This window comes from Pristis pectinata, chromosome 30, assembly GCF_009764475.1.
Source record: "Pristis pectinata isolate sPriPec2 chromosome 30, sPriPec2.1.pri, whole genome shotgun sequence".
Classification (NCBI taxonomy): domain Eukaryota; kingdom Metazoa; phylum Chordata; class Chondrichthyes; order Rhinopristiformes; family Pristidae; genus Pristis; species Pristis pectinata.
Window position 1 is genome coordinate 20913419 of NC_067434.1, and position 16941 is coordinate 20930359.

The 16941-nt window shown below is 41.5% G+C and overlaps 1 protein-coding gene across 3 annotated transcripts in view; it reads left to right on the top strand.

The window, feature by feature from the left end:
* Positions 1-10517, top strand: part of LOC127584715 (elongation of very long chain fatty acids protein 6-like) — an 82955-nt gene extending 72438 nt beyond the window's left edge. For all 3 annotated transcript variants that reach the window (XM_052041611.1, XM_052041608.1, XM_052041609.1), the window contains 2 exons: positions 8046-8197; positions 10088-10517. In XM_052041611.1, coding sequence (XP_051897571.1) covers positions 8046-8197; positions 10088-10509 — 574 coding nt within the window. In that variant the 3' untranslated portion in view covers positions 10510-10517. The remainder of the gene's footprint in view (positions 1-8045; positions 8198-10087) is intronic.
* Positions 10518-16941: the final 6424 nt, after the last annotated feature.

Below are 16941 nucleotides of genomic sequence, written 5' to 3' on the forward strand. Positions count from 1 at the left end.
CTCACAGCCTAATCTACCCTTATCCAGGAAGAAGAGGACTTGTCAGGGCACCCCAGAGATGCCATAATCATATCTGAATATAAGAAATGAGACAAATCCAATTGCACTAATAACTGAGGGGTCTCCCTGCCATGTGCCACAAGGAAAGTCACTGCCACAGTTCCCCTGACCACTGCTTCCCTGTGCCCCGAATCTCAAGGAGGATTCCGTCATCTTGAGGCACAGTGGGCATGGTCTTCACAGCTCAGCAATTCCAAGAGAACTGCAAAGAGCAGCATCAACCAGCATATACAGTGTAGGTCATCCTGGAGTAAAGAACGTCTTCCATTTTTACAGACATCCTGAAGCCGACTTTGTCCATAAGTCGGAAAATACACAAAGTCACTCGATATGGTCACCACACCTCCATGGTGTTGTAGAGAAAGGCATTAAAAACACGTATGGGTGATTTGAAAGAGCAACTACTCAAAGTGAAGAGAGAGAGAAAACCATTTCTGTCATCGGTAGGAACGAATGTATGTACGTACGTCGGACATTTGAATTTAATAATGTTATGGGAGCTTGTTGTATATAGGGGGTGTCCATAAATTGGGTGTTTCTAACCCAGAGGTAGCCTGTACACGGCCTTATTTTGTACTCTCACCAAACCCTCTGACTGTCCATCAAGGAGCTGTGGAGCATCCTTCCCTAGCTTGGGAATTTATCTTCAAATTACTTTGCCCTATGACATCAAAGAAGAGTTGATCCTCACCAGCGGGTGCACAACCGACCACACCCTCAATGCAGACTGCTGGCAAGCAAGGCAGCATCCCATCAGAGCTTTTAGATTTGACACAGTCTTTTAAGGGTTGATTATTTGCAGTTTCCTGAACCATCTTGGCCCCTGCTCGGCTCCCTCACAGTTCAGGCATGGAGCTTGCCTGGTGAACATAATGAGGGCTGATTCTGGAAGTTCCAGTGGGAACAGTTTGTGCATATGCGAAGCTGACCCCATTTCTCCTGTCTTGTAGCTGAGCCTGTGAAATATTACCCTGTCAGTACCACTGGTGTTAACGTTTCCCTTGATGGAGAATGAATATTCTCTGTCAGAATAAAAAGCAGAAAATGCTAGAAGCATTTGGCATCTATGGAGAGAGAATCAATATTATCATTTCAGGTTAGTATCATCAGAAGTCACTGCCGGTTCTGGTGAAAGGTCAATAGACCTTAAACAGCAACTCTGTTTCTCTCTCCGCAAATGCTGCCTTACCTGCTAAGTATTATGGTTGGAATCTGGAACACATTACCTGAGGAGTTGGGGCAGGAAGGTACTCTCATAACATATATAGAGAAGCACTTGTATCACCAAGGCATGGAAGGCTATGGACCAAGTGCTGGTAAATAGGACTTAGTATAGATGGGTACTTCTTGGTCAGCATGGACAGGGTGGGCCAAAGGGCCTGTTTCTGTGCTGTACGACTCTATGACTTTACTTGCAGCATTTTCTGCTTTTCTTTCAGATTTCCAGAACAGCAGTGTTTCCTCTTCGCATTCCGTCTTGGATTGTGGTCATAGGTTTATGGATCCTTGCCACATTTGATAAAAAGACATGGTAGAATATAAAGTGGAATTAACACTTAGCTTTAACGAGTTAAATAAGGCACTTCAACAGGCCTGGAATCAGACATTTACAAATGTATTTTGGTCCTTCTGTGTATAATTCCTCTTGAGCGACTGCTTGAAGCTCTTCAGCATAATGACTCCTTTCACAGGCAGCGTACTCATAAATGCAGACCAGAGAGTTTAATAAACCAAAGCTTCAGAGCTATCATTTATTTGTATTAAGCTTGCATTTGGGCTATCGTGTAGGTCAAGAGAATTATTCACGGCTTGATATACGTGCAAGCCATGGGAAAGTGCAGAACGAATGATCCCAAGATGGCATCGCAAAGCATCAGGGAATAACACGTAGGAAATGCTAGAAGTAGCAAAGGCCCCTAGGAGGCATGTTCAGAGTGTTAGAGAAGCTGTGCTGTTCTATGTAAGAACCTTTCATAGTGTTAGGGTGCAACTTTGAGAATAGACGCATTTGCTTGTGTGAAGTCTGTGATGCTCTTCAAAATACAGGGTTAGTGGTGTTAAGTCTGCCTCTCTCTTTGTGTAGCAGAGCACTGTGTTTGATTCTACACCGTCACTAATGCAGAAGGAAGATTACAGTTTGACTTGTGTACCATGGCACATAATTAGTCACTGAAATGAAGCTAAATATTGGGAGTCGCTGTCTCTTAACCAGTTGTCAGAATAATATTTCAGTCAGCAATCTGATGTTTACTCAAAGGCTAAGCACAAACATTTCAGTAAATATTGCTGTTTGTGTTTGTCGGTCTGGCCAGTATTAGGAACTTGGATTTACTTCACACGAATATCCGCAAGTCTTTGTTCAACCTTTTCTTCTCTCTTGGCTGCCTGGAGCACTTTAACAATTTTCCATAGCAACGCCTTTCACAGGCAGCACCTCTGAATATAGCTCACGTTTCCCAACTAATGTTGTGACATTTGACTAAGGTTGGGCGCACACACACACACACACACACACACACACACACACACACACACACACACACACACACACACACACACACACACACACACACACCCCAAGTGTGACTTTCGTGTTGTTTTAGCTGTGTTAAGCAATGACCGATCCATCTGTTGGATACTCTGAAGCTTTCACTTGAGTGCTCTCTCCACTGTATGGAATGGAATGTTCCCTGATGCCCTCAAACAAAAAAAAATTACACTGGGAGAACATGATATAGTTTGGAAAAGCAACTAAAGGTATAAGTTGCCTTCATGATTTGTAATCTTGTCCGGCTACCTATTTTTTTAAATAATTGTTTTATTGAGATTGTGAATGTTTCTTTACCTGGTTAAATATTGGAATGGAGAAGCAATTACCTTTGGTTCCCAGAACAAGCTCCATTCCCACCCTTGCCCTGTCATCTACCTGAAATTGTCTACAGTCACTTTTGAGTCAAAAAGGAGTATTGGGCCACTAATCCATAGCATCACTAAGACCACTGCTTTTTACATTCATGAGATCACCCATCCCTTTCTCAATTTAACTTCTACTGTAATAGAGTCAGAAAGTTAGACAGCACAGAAGCAGATCCTTCTATTCGATATCTATTTGAGCTAGTCCCGTTTGCCTGCATTTGGCCCATATCCCTCTGCACCTTTTCTACCCCTTGCACCCACCCTTATAGCTTCCTCTGGTAACTCGTTCTATAGACCCCCCCACCCTTTGTGTGAAAAAGCTTCCCCCCATGTCCCCTTTATGTCTTTCCCCTCTCACCTTAAATCTACGTCCTCTAGTTTTTAGACTCCCCCACCCTGGGGAAAAGACTGTGACCATCCACCTTATCTATGCCCCTCATGATTTTATATGCCTCGATAAGGTCACCCCTAAGCATCCTTTGCTTCAGGGAAAACAGTCCCAACCTATCCTGTCTCTCCTTTATAACTCAGGCCCTCCAGTCCCAGTAACATCCTTGTGAATCTTTTCGGCACCCTTTCCAGCTTCTCATCAATCCCTCTCCTTCCCCTGGATCTGCATATTTCAAAACATTCCTGGCTATAAGTTTGACATCTTCTAAAATACTGGTACCTGTATCCTAACTTGCACCATCCAGTTCATACTTGCTTGCTGATTACATTGCCTGCCAGTTAAGGGACACCTCAGTTATAAATTCCCTCCATGCACTCATCCCCTTCCTCTGTCAACATAACATTCACCTTCATAACATTCCAATATATCTGCACTCCTGTAATTCTATCATCTTGAGTAATCTCAAATTTAACCACTCCACCATTGACAGCCAAGCCACCAGCTGCCTGGACCATAAGCTCAGTAGTTTCTTCCTTAAACCTCTGCACCGCGATTTCCCACATTAAACCCGACCTCCTTCCCCAAGCCATAGGTTATCCAGCCTTGTATCTCCCAGTGTGGCTGTGTCTCTTTTTTTTTGTTTGATTACATTTTTATAGAGAGTCTCAGGAAGCCATAGAAGTGGCAGTTGCTTCTCAATGCACATGAAAAGTGGCTAAAAGGAGGGCAGAGATCTCCTTATGTGTGAGATGTGGATGAGATTTTTTTCTTCTCCTTGTATATATCAAAAAACTTCTAGCCAGCAAGATAAAGTTACCCATATGTTCCCCTAGTAAAGCAGCTTACATGGTCACACACAGAAACCACCCAATGATCTAACCCATTGTGGAATCAACCATGAAACGAGCTATTTTAGATTTGGTCATTTGTAATGAGGCAGGATTAAAAGGTCCACTGGGAAAGTGTGATCATAACATGTTAGAGTTTCATATTTAGCTTGAGAGTGAAAAACTTATGTCTGAAACTTGTGACTTAAGTAAAGACAGATGTAAAGGTACGAAGGTGGAGCTAGCTAAGAATAACTTGGATTTTCTGGTAGTAATGATGTTGAAGTTACCAGCAGTCACTGTCACTGCTCCATAAAATGGACAGCAAATCTGGGATTTTCTTACAAACATAGGTTCATGCTCTCAATGTTTCAGCCCTCTTTTGCAATATTTGCAGCCTTCTCCACGTCAATCAAAGGAAACCAGTTGAATTAACAAATTATTAAGGTGTTTACAAACTGCAAAAGTACTTTTAATATATTTGTTTATATTTCAAATTCCATGGTTGGCCATCAGTGGTGTGCGGGGTGCCGCAGGGGTCGGTGCTGGGCCCACAGTTGTTCACAATATACATTAACGATTTGGAAGAGGGGGACTGAGAGAAGCATATCTAAGTTTGCTGATGACACGAAATTGAGTGGAAAAACAAATTGTGCAGAAGATGCGGAGAGTCTGCAGAGAGATATAGATAGTTTAAGTGAGTGGGCAAAGTTTCTGGCAGATGGAATACAATGTTGGTAAATCCGAGGTCATCCACTTTGGAAGGAAAAATAGAAGATCAGATTATTATTTAAATGGTGAAAGATTACAGCGTGCTGTTGTGCACAGGGATTTGGGAGTGCTTGTGAATGAATCGCAAAAAGTTGGTTTGCAGGTGCAACAGGTTATCATAAAGGCAAATGGAATGTTGGCCTTCTTTGCTGGAAGGATTGAATTTAAGAGCAGGGAGGTTATGCTTCAACTGTACAGGGTGCTGGTGAGGCCGCACCTGGAGTACTGTGTGCAGTTCTGGTCTTCTAACTTGAGGAAAGATGTACTGGCTTTGGAGGCGGTGCAGAGGAGGTTCACCATGTTGATTCCGGAGATGAGGGGGTTAGCCTCTGAGGAGAGATTGAGTTGCCTGGGACTATACTCGCTGGAATTCAGAAGACTGAGAAGAGATCTTATAGAAACATATAAAATTATGAAAGGGATAGATAAGGTAGAGGCAGGAAGGTTGTTTCCACTGGTAGGCAAGGCTAGAACTAGGGGACGTAGCTTTCGGACAGACATGAGGAGAAACTGCTTTTCCCAAAGAGTAGTGAATCTGTTGAATTCTCTGCCCAGGGAAGCAGTAGAAGTTACTTCATTAAATATATTTCAGACACAGTTAGATAGATTTTTGGATAGTAGGGGAATTAAGGGTTATGGGGAAAAGGCAGGTAGGTGGATCTGAGTCCACGGCCAGATCAGCCATGATCTTATTGAATGGCGGAGCAGGTTCGATGGGCCAGATGGCCTCCTCCTGCTCCTATTTCTTACGTTCTTATACCTGTAGTTTAATCATGTAAAAATTAAAAATGATGAAGATTAAACTAATGACATCCTTGTATGCAGTCTCTGAGAATTGAAGTGTTAGGCTGCTAAGTCTGCTTAATGACATCAGTGACGCTGGGCACCGGTGATCCTTTTGAACTGACAGCTGTGGGCAAAGGAATTGATTTGTATTGTCACATGTACCGAGGTACAGTGAAAAACCTGTCTTACATACCATTCACACAGATCAATTCATTACACAGTGCATTAAGGTAGTACAAGGTAAAAAAATAACAGAATGCAGAATAAAGTGTAACAGCTACAGAGAAGCTGTACAGGGAAGGGGATGATCACTTGATCTTTGTTGGCAATATTCATCAAGGGCAGCGGCTTGCACCATCTGTCCACCACTGTGGCAAAACCAGGTTTACAATTTCAAATTAGCTTGATAGTATCAGAGATAAGAAATAGCAAAGGAAAGATATTGCTGTTGAGAGTAGCATATAGGCTCCTTAACAGTAGTGACACTGTAAGACAGAGCATGAGTAAGGAACTAATGCAAGGAATGTTCTGCGATAGTTGTGTTTGACTGTAATCTACGCATGGAATGGACTAACCAAATGAGAAATGGAAGCCTTATGGATGAGTATATAGTGACTATTTGGAACAGTTACCTAGAACAACACATTATGGAATCCACCGTGGAACAGGCAATTTTAGATTTGGTTATGTGTAATGGGACAGGATTAAAGGTTCCTCTGGGGAACAGTGATCATAACGTTAAAAATTTAATATTTAACTTAAGAGTGAAAAACTTATGCCTGAAACTTGTTACTTAAATAGACAGTTATACAGGTATGAAGGTGAAGTTGGCTAAGGTGAACTAGGAAAATAGATTAAAAAGTAAAATGGTTGATAAGCAGCAGCAGACCTTAAATGAGATATTTTGCATTCTCAATAAAGATGTATTTCATTGAGAAATTGAAAGAAGAGGCGCATGATGTCAGGAAGATATTCTAGACCAGAAGGTTGGGAAAATACTTGATACTGGCAAAGGGTGACTAAAAAAAAGAGAAAAAGTAGAATATGAGGGGCAGCAGAGTGATGCAGTGAGTAATGTTGTTGTATCGCAGCATCAGTGATCTGGGTTCAATCCTGATTTCGAGTGCTATCTGTGTGGAGTTTGTATGCTCCCCCTGTGACTGTGTGGATTTTCTTTGGGTGTTCCAGTTTCTTTCCACATCCCAAAGCAGTGCAGGTTGGTAGGTTAATTGGCCACTGTAAATTGTCCCAAGTGTGTTGGTGAGTGGTGGAATCTGAGAGGAAGGTGAAGAGAATGAAAAAATGGGATTAGCGTAGGATTAGTATAAAAGTGGATGGTTGATGGTTGGTGCAGACCCCATAGGCCAATGAGTTAAAGGGAACAGGCAGGAAAGTGGAGCTGAGGCCCAGATCAGATCAGCCATGATCCCATTGAATGATGGAGTGGGCTCAAGGGGCCAAATGGCCAACTCCTGTCCCTATTTCTTACGTCCTTATGATTGAATCATTTTGCAGTGGGGTGGTAGAAATGGTTTAGCCAGCTGCAGAATCCTCTGAGCAAGTAAAGAAACAATTAATTTGTACACAGCATTTTGGAAAAGAAAACCTGGTGAAATCGTGGAGGTCTTATAGGTTAGATCGAATTTAAATAAAAACATTCAATGTGCTCTGAAAAGCATGTAATCCTGAAACATATCTACCACACCTCACAGGGGAACACATACATTAAAAAATCTAATCCACTGTTTCCTTACTGAGCTTAATTGATGCCCAGCAGTTCCAGTGTGCATCATTAGGGTGGCACGGTAGTGTAGCGGTTAGCGTAACGCTATTATAGCACCAGAGACCCGGATTCAATAACGGCCACTGTCTGTAAGGAGTTTGTACGTTTTCCCCGTGTGTCTGCGTGGGTTTCCTCCGGGTGCTCCGGTTTCCTCCCACATTCCAAAGACGTACGCCATGCTATGTTGGCGCCGGATGAGTGGTGACACTTGTGGGCTGCCCCCAGCACACTCTACGCAAAAGATGCATTTCACTGTGTGTTTTGATGTACATGTGACTAATAAATAAATACCTTATCTTAGAAAGATACAGTTTGCTGTGAGGTGTCAGATGGTACTTTGAGTAGGAGAAGATATAAAGTGCCAAAAAAGGTTATGTAAATTATTAACACACTAATTTATTCCATTACTGGATCATATATCCCAATTATAGAATAACTAGGGGATGACACCAAATAACACCATATATTTAAATACCATGAAAATAATGGTGGGAATTTTTCTTCCCCACAGTATACTTGGTGCTTTCAGAACAGGATGGTACATGTGGCACGTACTTTATACCAGTGGCTTCAAGCAATCTGTGTGTGACCAAAGCTTCTACAATGGACCTGTCAGCAAATTCTGGGCATATGCATTTGTCCTGAGCAAAGCCCCTGAACTAGGTAGGATAAAGGACATTGTTTCAGTTGCAACCCATTTATTCTAATTTCGAACGATTGATGTTGTGTTTTGTCAGAATTGTCCTCCCGTTCTGCACAGATCAAATCTCCTCCTTGGCAAGGAAGAATGATTAAACTACACCTTTCAGTCCAGATGAAGGGTCATGACCTGAAATGTTGACTGTCCATTTCCCTCCACAGATACTGCCTGACCCGCTGAATTCCTCCAGCATCTTGTGTGTTGCTCCTGGTCAGATATCTTTGGGCTCAGGTTGTAGTCAAAGATTATACCTCTCTTTTGGCTCTCCTCTTTCTAAGCAAGCTTGATCTGCTTTTAAATAAAACTGGTCTGCCTCAACAGCGCAGCCTTTTTTCAATCTGCAACCCGAGGGATAGTCAATTAGAAGTAGGGGGATAAACCCCACTCCCCACTCCCAATTCCACTGCTCAATAATGAACTAACTTTTGGCATTGGATTACTTATTTTAAAAGTCATTGAATTTACAAAGTTTGCACAATTTTCCTTTTCAATGAATGCCAAAGATTTCCGACAAACAGCTGCCAAAGATGAGTGGAACTCCTGATCTCCCTCATGGAATGTCGCTGAGGTCATTTCCAGCTGGGCTGTGACATTGGATAACTCAGGAAGGCCGGCAGTCGAGCAGGAACTTCCTCTGGCTTCCCAGCAGCTCTGCTGGGGAACCCTGGCCACTGAACCCGCAGCAGGTTAGACCTGGCGCACATTCCGCAGCCCCAAACATTTCAGTGGAGAGCAACAACTGTGTGCAGGGGAGGCTGGTTCCAGGAAATTTATATATTTGATTTGAATTAATATATACATATCTGTTTGTTTTAAAATGTTTTTGAGTAAGAAGTGTTCAGTAAAAATAAATGAACATGTTTAATGATTTAATAGTTTTTAAATGTTTGTGAATGTCAAGGATGTTCAAGCTGTTGGACATCTTTGACAACTGGTTCAGTCAGGGGGGCACGGCTTCTCTAACTGTCAAAACGTTTCTTCGGGATTTACAATCAGAAAGCCCTGCACACAACACCTTGCTGATCAGATAAGAGTTTGTGTCTTGTTGGGGAATGTGCTCAAGGTAAGAGCGGATTTAGCAGGTAGGCACAAGCAGATGGCAAATCACACTGACTAAATTCCAGGTCATTTTATAGAGTCATAGAGTCAAACAACACGAAAACAGGCCCTTCGGCCCAACTTATCCATGCTGACCATGTTGTCTTACTGAGCTTGTCATGTTTGCCTGCATTTGGCCCATATCCATCTAAACTTTTCCTATCCACGTCCTTGTCCAAATGTCTTTTAAACACTGTAATTGTACCCACCTCTACCACTTCCTCTGACAGCTCATTCCACATTCCCACCACCTTCTGTGTGAGAATCCTGCTTCTCTAATCCCCTTTAAATCTTTCCCCTCTCACCTTAAACCTATGCCCTCTAGTTTTAGACTCCAGGGAGAAAAGACTGTGACCATCCATCTATCTGTGCCCCTCATGGTTTTATAAACCTTTACAGAAACACACAAACTGAGCAAGGCCCTCGCCGTCGTGTTACTTTACTACCCCATGGTAATCTGGATGTAGTTCTTTGCAATATAATTATGCAGTTTTTTTATTAATATCTTGTGGCTGTTAATATTCAAGTATTAGTTCCTGCTGTCTTGTTGATACTTTTCTCCCCAAAATTCCTAATACTAGCTTTGAGTGGGCATGTTCTGTAAATGCTCATGCTACTGATTGTTAATGTAGGATAAATTGGACTGGATGCAATAAATTATGGAGTGCACAAGCCAGGCTGTGAGGAAAAAATGAGTTTTCTGCTGAGATCCCCTGCTGAGATTTGCTGAATATGTCTGATGCCTTCTATTACAGGTGATACGGTATTCATCGTCCTACGGAAACAGAAGCTGATATTCCTGCACTGGTATCACCACATCACAGTCTTGCTGTACTCCTGGTATTCCTACAAGGATATGGTCGCAGGTGGTGGCTGGTTCATGACTATGAATTATGGTGTTCACGCCTTCATGTACTCATACTATACACTGCGTGCAGCGGGCTTCCATGTGCCACGTCGGTTTGCCATGCTGATTACCCTCACCCAGATAATGCAGATGGTAATGGGAATGCTGGTGAACGTGCTGATTTACATGTGGATGGAGGAGGGCCTTTGCCCTTCCTTCTTTGAAAATATCATCTTGTCTTCCATTATGTATTTTAGTTACTTCCTCCTCTTTTGCTGCTTCTTCTATGAGACCTACCTGAGTAGAAAGAAGGGTTTAAAGGCCGAATAAGCTCAGGGCCAGGAATGAGATAAGTGGAATAGTGTCAGGCATGAATGGTGTTAAGATTTTTGTCAAAATGGTTTGGAGTGACTTGACACCAACTGTGGACTGACGTAGATTTTGATAGGATCACACTCTTCCATGTTCATGTTCCCCACCACTCTCTCCATTAGATGGTGTTGACTGGTGCCATCTGTTCCTGGAAACACTGATGGTATCAGTGCTGGAACAGGCTGATCCCACAGTGTGTAAAACCAGAACCCTGTCCTTTCCTTGTTTTCGATAAGCCATGTGACGTTGAACCAGAATAGAGAGTGCAGAAGTGGTAAAGTGGAGATGAGGGGGATCATGCCAAAGAGCTTAGCCACGGTTGTGGGATGTTTGATTGGAGATCATGGAAGAAGTCATAGTTGTTCTTGCTTCAGTGTCCTGCCTGAGCTTCTCCCTATGTTATTCTGCAGTCAGAACGCAAGGAAAAAGGACAGAGACTATTGGAAGTATATCAACTTTAATACCAATTCAAAACAAATTTACTTTTGAGAGTTTTATAGGCTTTGTTTTATTACAGTCCAGCTGAATAGTGTGTGGCGCAGGCTTTGAGGGATACTACATCTTTCCCACTATAAAACCTCAGATTGGCATTTTCCCTATACTTAGAGACACCTTAAGTGTTTAGATTTAACACTAGAGTTTGTCCTGTTGACTGCACATATCTACAGGAGGTAACAAAGCTAGTGCTTGGTAAGTTTATCATTTTACCAGAAGCTCAACAATCAAGTCTTGGAGGTATTTATTCTGTTTATATGTGCAGAAGATACAAGGTAGTTCTTCCTTTGTCATGTATTCTGTTGCCTCTAAATGAATAGGGTTTTAACATAACTTTTCAAGGAACCAAATCCCATTAAATAAAGCCGGACCTTGATCATTAAGTAATGGGCTTTTTAAAGTAATAGGGATAGCAGTGGGACGGAAAGCAGTTGAATAGTTTTCTGAATTTTAATAGCTAGAATTTTAATGGCTAGCAGTTATTGTTACCGGTATTAGTACAGAAATGCTTAGCACATTCCTTTGTCCACCTCTTCTTTAGAGAAGGTTAACCAAGTTGAAGTAAATAAGCAAATCTCCATCAAAATAGCAGGATGGAACGTCATCTGAAGGTGTGGAGTCAGCAGATTATCACCAACAATAATATTTAGACCTCAGTATTGCAAAGCCAACATGTAGATTTAAAGTCATTAAATTGCTCTCCTCCAGTGTTAAAAAGTAATTCTCAATGGATTATTCTTAATGTTAATCACAACACACTGAATCCTTCATGATGAGAATCAGTCCTTATATAGTTTTGGCCTTGGCCTCTCAGTTTTATTTTGGTAATACATTTTGGTATTTCTTTTGACAAGTTTGTTAAATATGTACGGTGTTCTCATTCAGTACTTGTGCAATGCTAAACTCCTGGTTTGTTTAAGAACAGAGTATGTAGACTGGGGAATAATCAGAGAGGAAACTAAAGACCAAGTAATATCTTTATTCCCATTGGTGTAGTCCATGACCCATGAACGATTACATGAACGGATCTTTACATAGTCTTGGGTGCCCTCACATGGCCACTCAGAACTAAGGGTGCTGAAGGAGAACGTAGCTTTGTTGGGTTGTGTGGCTGCTAGCTCAGCCAAATGGAGCCAGTGACAGAGGGAATTTGATTGCTGATCTCACCTGAAGTTGGGAGGTGAGAGCATATCTCCCAGGTCAGGCATTGCTGTCCATTACTCATGCTGCAGTCCAAAGCCAGCTTCACCCTGTCGGAGAATTCCACCAGACCAGGTTCAAACAGAGGTGTTACTGCAGCAGTTTAACAAAAGAACTTTCATCAAAAACCAGCAAGAGTGGATTCTGAAAAAAAGCACACACATTTCTCCTGGAATTTACTGGAAACCTGGCCTTTGTATGCTCTTTAATATTGAATCTGTAGCAGACTTTATAGGTGATTATTAAGAATACTAATAGCAGACAAGTGGTTGGCCCTTCTCTTTCCCCATCGAATCCCCCCCCCCCCCCCACTCACACAGATACACAGACAGACAGACAGATATATACACACACACACACACACACACACACACACACACACACACACAGCCTTTTAATAATTATTGTAATGAGTTGAAAAAAGACCTCTTGTCTAACTTTGTGAGTGGGCAGTTTGGGTGGCTTTCTAGCATTCTTTGAGTACACAAATAGTGAAGAATGTGGTAGTTTTGATTGTTATAAATCTTACTGAGAGCAACAAGCAAAATGCTGCAGGAACTCAGCAGGTCGGGCAGCATCTGTGAAGGGAAATGGACAGTCAATGTGTCGATCGACTGTACATTTCCCTCCACAGATGCTGCCTGACCCACTGAGTTCCTCCAGCATCTTGTTTGTTGCTCCAGATTCAAGCATCTGCAGTCTCTTGTGTCTCTACTTTTATTGAGAGATGATTATTTTGTTTAATGTAAGGGACAGGGAACAGTGACTTCGGACATACTACTTAAAACTGTTTAAGGCATGAGTGACTATGTTTGTGTTTGTGGGACTGTGTGAAAAGATAAAGGAATCTACATTCCCAGACAGTGGGGGAATGGAGAATATATAAACATAGGATATATATAGAATAATTCATCAATGTAAATAAAGGCTAGAAATATCTGCATCTAGATTCATGAAATGATCTATGGCTCACTGTACTTGTAAGGTATGAGGGACTTGAGCTTTAGAACATTTTTAAGAGCTGCTTTCCCATAGAATAATTGTAGTGGGATAAAAGAGACTCAAAAAAGCGAGAGTAAAAACAGAAAATGCCAGAAATGTTCAGTAAGACGAGCAGCATCTGTGGAGAGAGTACCGTTCAATGATTTGGGTCAGTGACCTGAACCATTGACTTTGTTTTTCTCTCTCTGCAGATGCTGCCTGACCTGCTGAGTGTTTCCAGCACTTTCTGTTCCTGTATTAAATCTCCAGCAACTGCAGTTTTTGCTCTAACACAAGCATATGTGCATTTAATATTTGAAGGTAGTTTGGATTCCTTTTTAGGACAGTATTTATGTTAAACTTAAGTGAAAAGAGCTTTAAAATTTGTTTATTTTTACATAAAAATATCAGAAAACAAAAAAAATTGATGCAGAGCTGCTAGATTTCATTTTGCAATTTTTTTTAAAAGGGCAGCTGGAGCATTTAACTTGGACGCGTTAATGTTCTCCCATCCCATTAAGTCCTATCCTGTGTCCATTAGCTGAGCTCTTTTGTTTTAAAGAAAAAGGCATTAACTAATTATTCTTTCTGATCTGAAGATGTGAATTTCTGTAACATCAGCTCTAATTATTGTCTTGGGAATAAGCACTTTGCAGAAACAGGATGAAAGGAAAGCAGAACTTGCAGTCCAGTTGCACAGAGAATTCAAGTGCCTTTTAAAGGCAATTACTTTAACTCAAGACAGGTAGTTTACTGTGCAGGGCAGTTATTTTTAATTTGTTTGTTCATTGGATGTGGACGTGATTGGTTAGGTCAGCGTTTATTATGCATCCCTGAACTGACTGGCTCTTTAGGTCATTCCATAAGCACTTAAAAGAGTCAACCACAAGGATGGGTCTGGAGTCATATATAAGCCAAACTGAACAATGACAGCAGCTTTCCTTCCCTTAATGAACCTTAAATACATTAATGAACCAGATGAACGATCTGATAGTTTCATGGTTACTGTTACTGCTACCAACTTTATATTCAAGATGTATTTAACTGCCTGTATTCTATGGCTGCTATGGTAGGATTTGAACTCATGCCTACTGGTCAGTAGTCCGAACCTCCAGATCCTCGTTCAGTAACTTAATCATTGTGCTGCCATAAGCAAATGAAAGGAGGCATACAAGCTACTAAGTGGAGGAGGATATTTTAGTCCAACACAGTGCTTCAAGTTAAATCAAAAACAAGTTAAAACCAGTAAAGGCAAGTTCAGACAAAGCACACCCAAAAAACAATTAACATCAAGAATAACTTTTCTGTAGGGCAGTGGAGGCCAATAGACTGAAAATCCTTCAGAATGTATTTGGATGTTGTGAAGGAAAGCATTTTAACTTATTTAATGAGAGGAACTGGATAAGTCCAATGGTCTCCATCACCTGTACATATTTAAATGTTTGTTTCAATGTATTTATAATCTGTGCAGAACTTAGAAATTAATGCTGTTACAGGATTCATAAGTTGAACAGTCATGCAACCAGAAAGAAGGTTTACATAGATTTCTCCTGTAGCCTCATTGGGAGCCACCAACATAGCAGATCTTACAATCAGTACCAGTGTGTAAACTCAGCATTATTTTATAATACTTCTTTGTCATTTTAAGGGTGGGTTTTTATTTGAAACACTTCCTTGAAATTCCAGAGACTATTTTATATGAATGCATTAAATACTCATTTACTAATATTGCACAAGGTAGTTTTGAGTCAGTATTCTAAGATAGCACTTAGTGACAGCATGGATTCATATTACATCATTGTAATGATTAGTTATAAGGAAAGCAGGTTGGCACCAACAGTTGTCTCAGTCAGTATAGTTAGTCCTAAAGTAACAGCATAGATAGGCACAAACTCTTAAACAGCTGTACAGTAACAACAGCATGTTAGTTCATACGTACATACAGGTAGAGAGAGAGGAAGAAAGGAATATCTAGTGTTTGGGCAATATCAGGAGGGCAATGGATTCTGGCTGCAGTGAAGAGTGTCCTGGGTTTTGTTTGGCGAGTTGCCTGCTCTGCTGAGAGTACTGAAGCTTATTACTAGCAGTCGCATTTAGACAGTGTGGACTGGATGAGAGGTGTTGCCTAATTGTTGAAATTCTATGAAACTAAAAAGCAACTAAGAGACAAGTGCTCCTGATCAGGCAGTTTTTAGATGCCTTACTGACATCGTGTAAAATCCAGGGTCTCTATTACTTCCCCCCAGATTCAGCTGAGATCTGACCTGGTTTTCACTAAAGAATATGTTGTGTCTGATCTCCCGACCCTCTGCTTCTCAGAGTGCATGCTGATCCACAAACCATTGCTGATCTTGCAGTCGATGTCATTGTGGGTTCCTGCATTGTGTTGACATCATCCGCCGCACTATGTGAATGGTCTTAATGTACATACATTGGTAATGTAACTTCCTTCATTGCACAGGCAATTGTCAAAAAAACCTGTGGTAAGTTCCTCAACTGTGTCTTCTTGGAGTGGGAGGTGGGTATGAGGCCAGATAGCCATGTCACTCAGTCCATGCACAATAGAACACCCCAGACAGGCAATGTGGAAGGCACATCGCAGGGGAAACACTAAGTAATTGGGAGGAAAGAGGACATTTTGAACCAGCTACTGCAGAAAGCATTCAAAGCAATGTGTGGTCATTACTGATGGAAGGCGCTAGTAGTTGGACAAAGCTGGCAATCTCTGCATCGCAAACTTCATTCACTCCCACCAATCCCCAAATGCACTGAATACTCTCAGCACTGCCTGGGTCCCCAGCAGTACGAGCTGTCCACATGCACTAGGTGTGGGAGTTCCTGAACTCCACTGAAGCTCAGAGACACAGCAAGGGTTGAACAACTTAGGGTTGGTGACTGGTCCCACCTTCTGAACTAAAATTCAGTCCATGCACAATAGTCCATGCACAGCTGGCCCATATTCTCAATGTCAATGCATGGATGAGGGTTATGGGACAGAAAAAGAGGCATTTCCATAGATCAGAGGGTCACAGTGAAATGCCTTCGCTGCTCAGTGCTAGGAAACAGATATCTTCAAAATCTGTCTGCATTCATCTCACACAAAATGCTGGAGGAACTCAGCAGGTCAGGCAGCATCTTTGGAAGGAAATAAATAGTCAATATTTCGGGTTGAGACCCTTCATCATTGAGACCTGATGAAGGGTCTCGACCCAAAACATAGACTGTTTATTTCAGCATCTGCAGAATCTCTTGTGTCTGTAATCATCTCATGCCAAATTGTACATTCTGTTTATCTCTGTGAAATATATGTGGGGTAGAAATTCATCCAGTTGCTAGCATCATATACACAGGTTAGATGTGCCTATGTGTTATATTCTGCTTCCAATAATTGGTTCCATTGAAGTCAATGGAGGCAGAGTATAATGCACAGATACAACCAAATTGTGCATGAACTGCAAGTGAAACCCTACCCCATCACTATAATTATTTGATTGCACTTATGAGTAACTATTATGATGTTTCTGGTATTTTCTTTCATGAGCTGTTGGCTTTCAGCCATTTCTGAATTTATACTTGAGTTTATTACCTTTGGAATATGAAAGCCATAGAATAATCCAGCTTTACTTAGTGCTTACTTCTGTTGGTTATGGGACTTCAGGAAGTAGATTTATTGCGCCACCAAGGCAAGAATTGTTTATTCATTTTACAGGACCA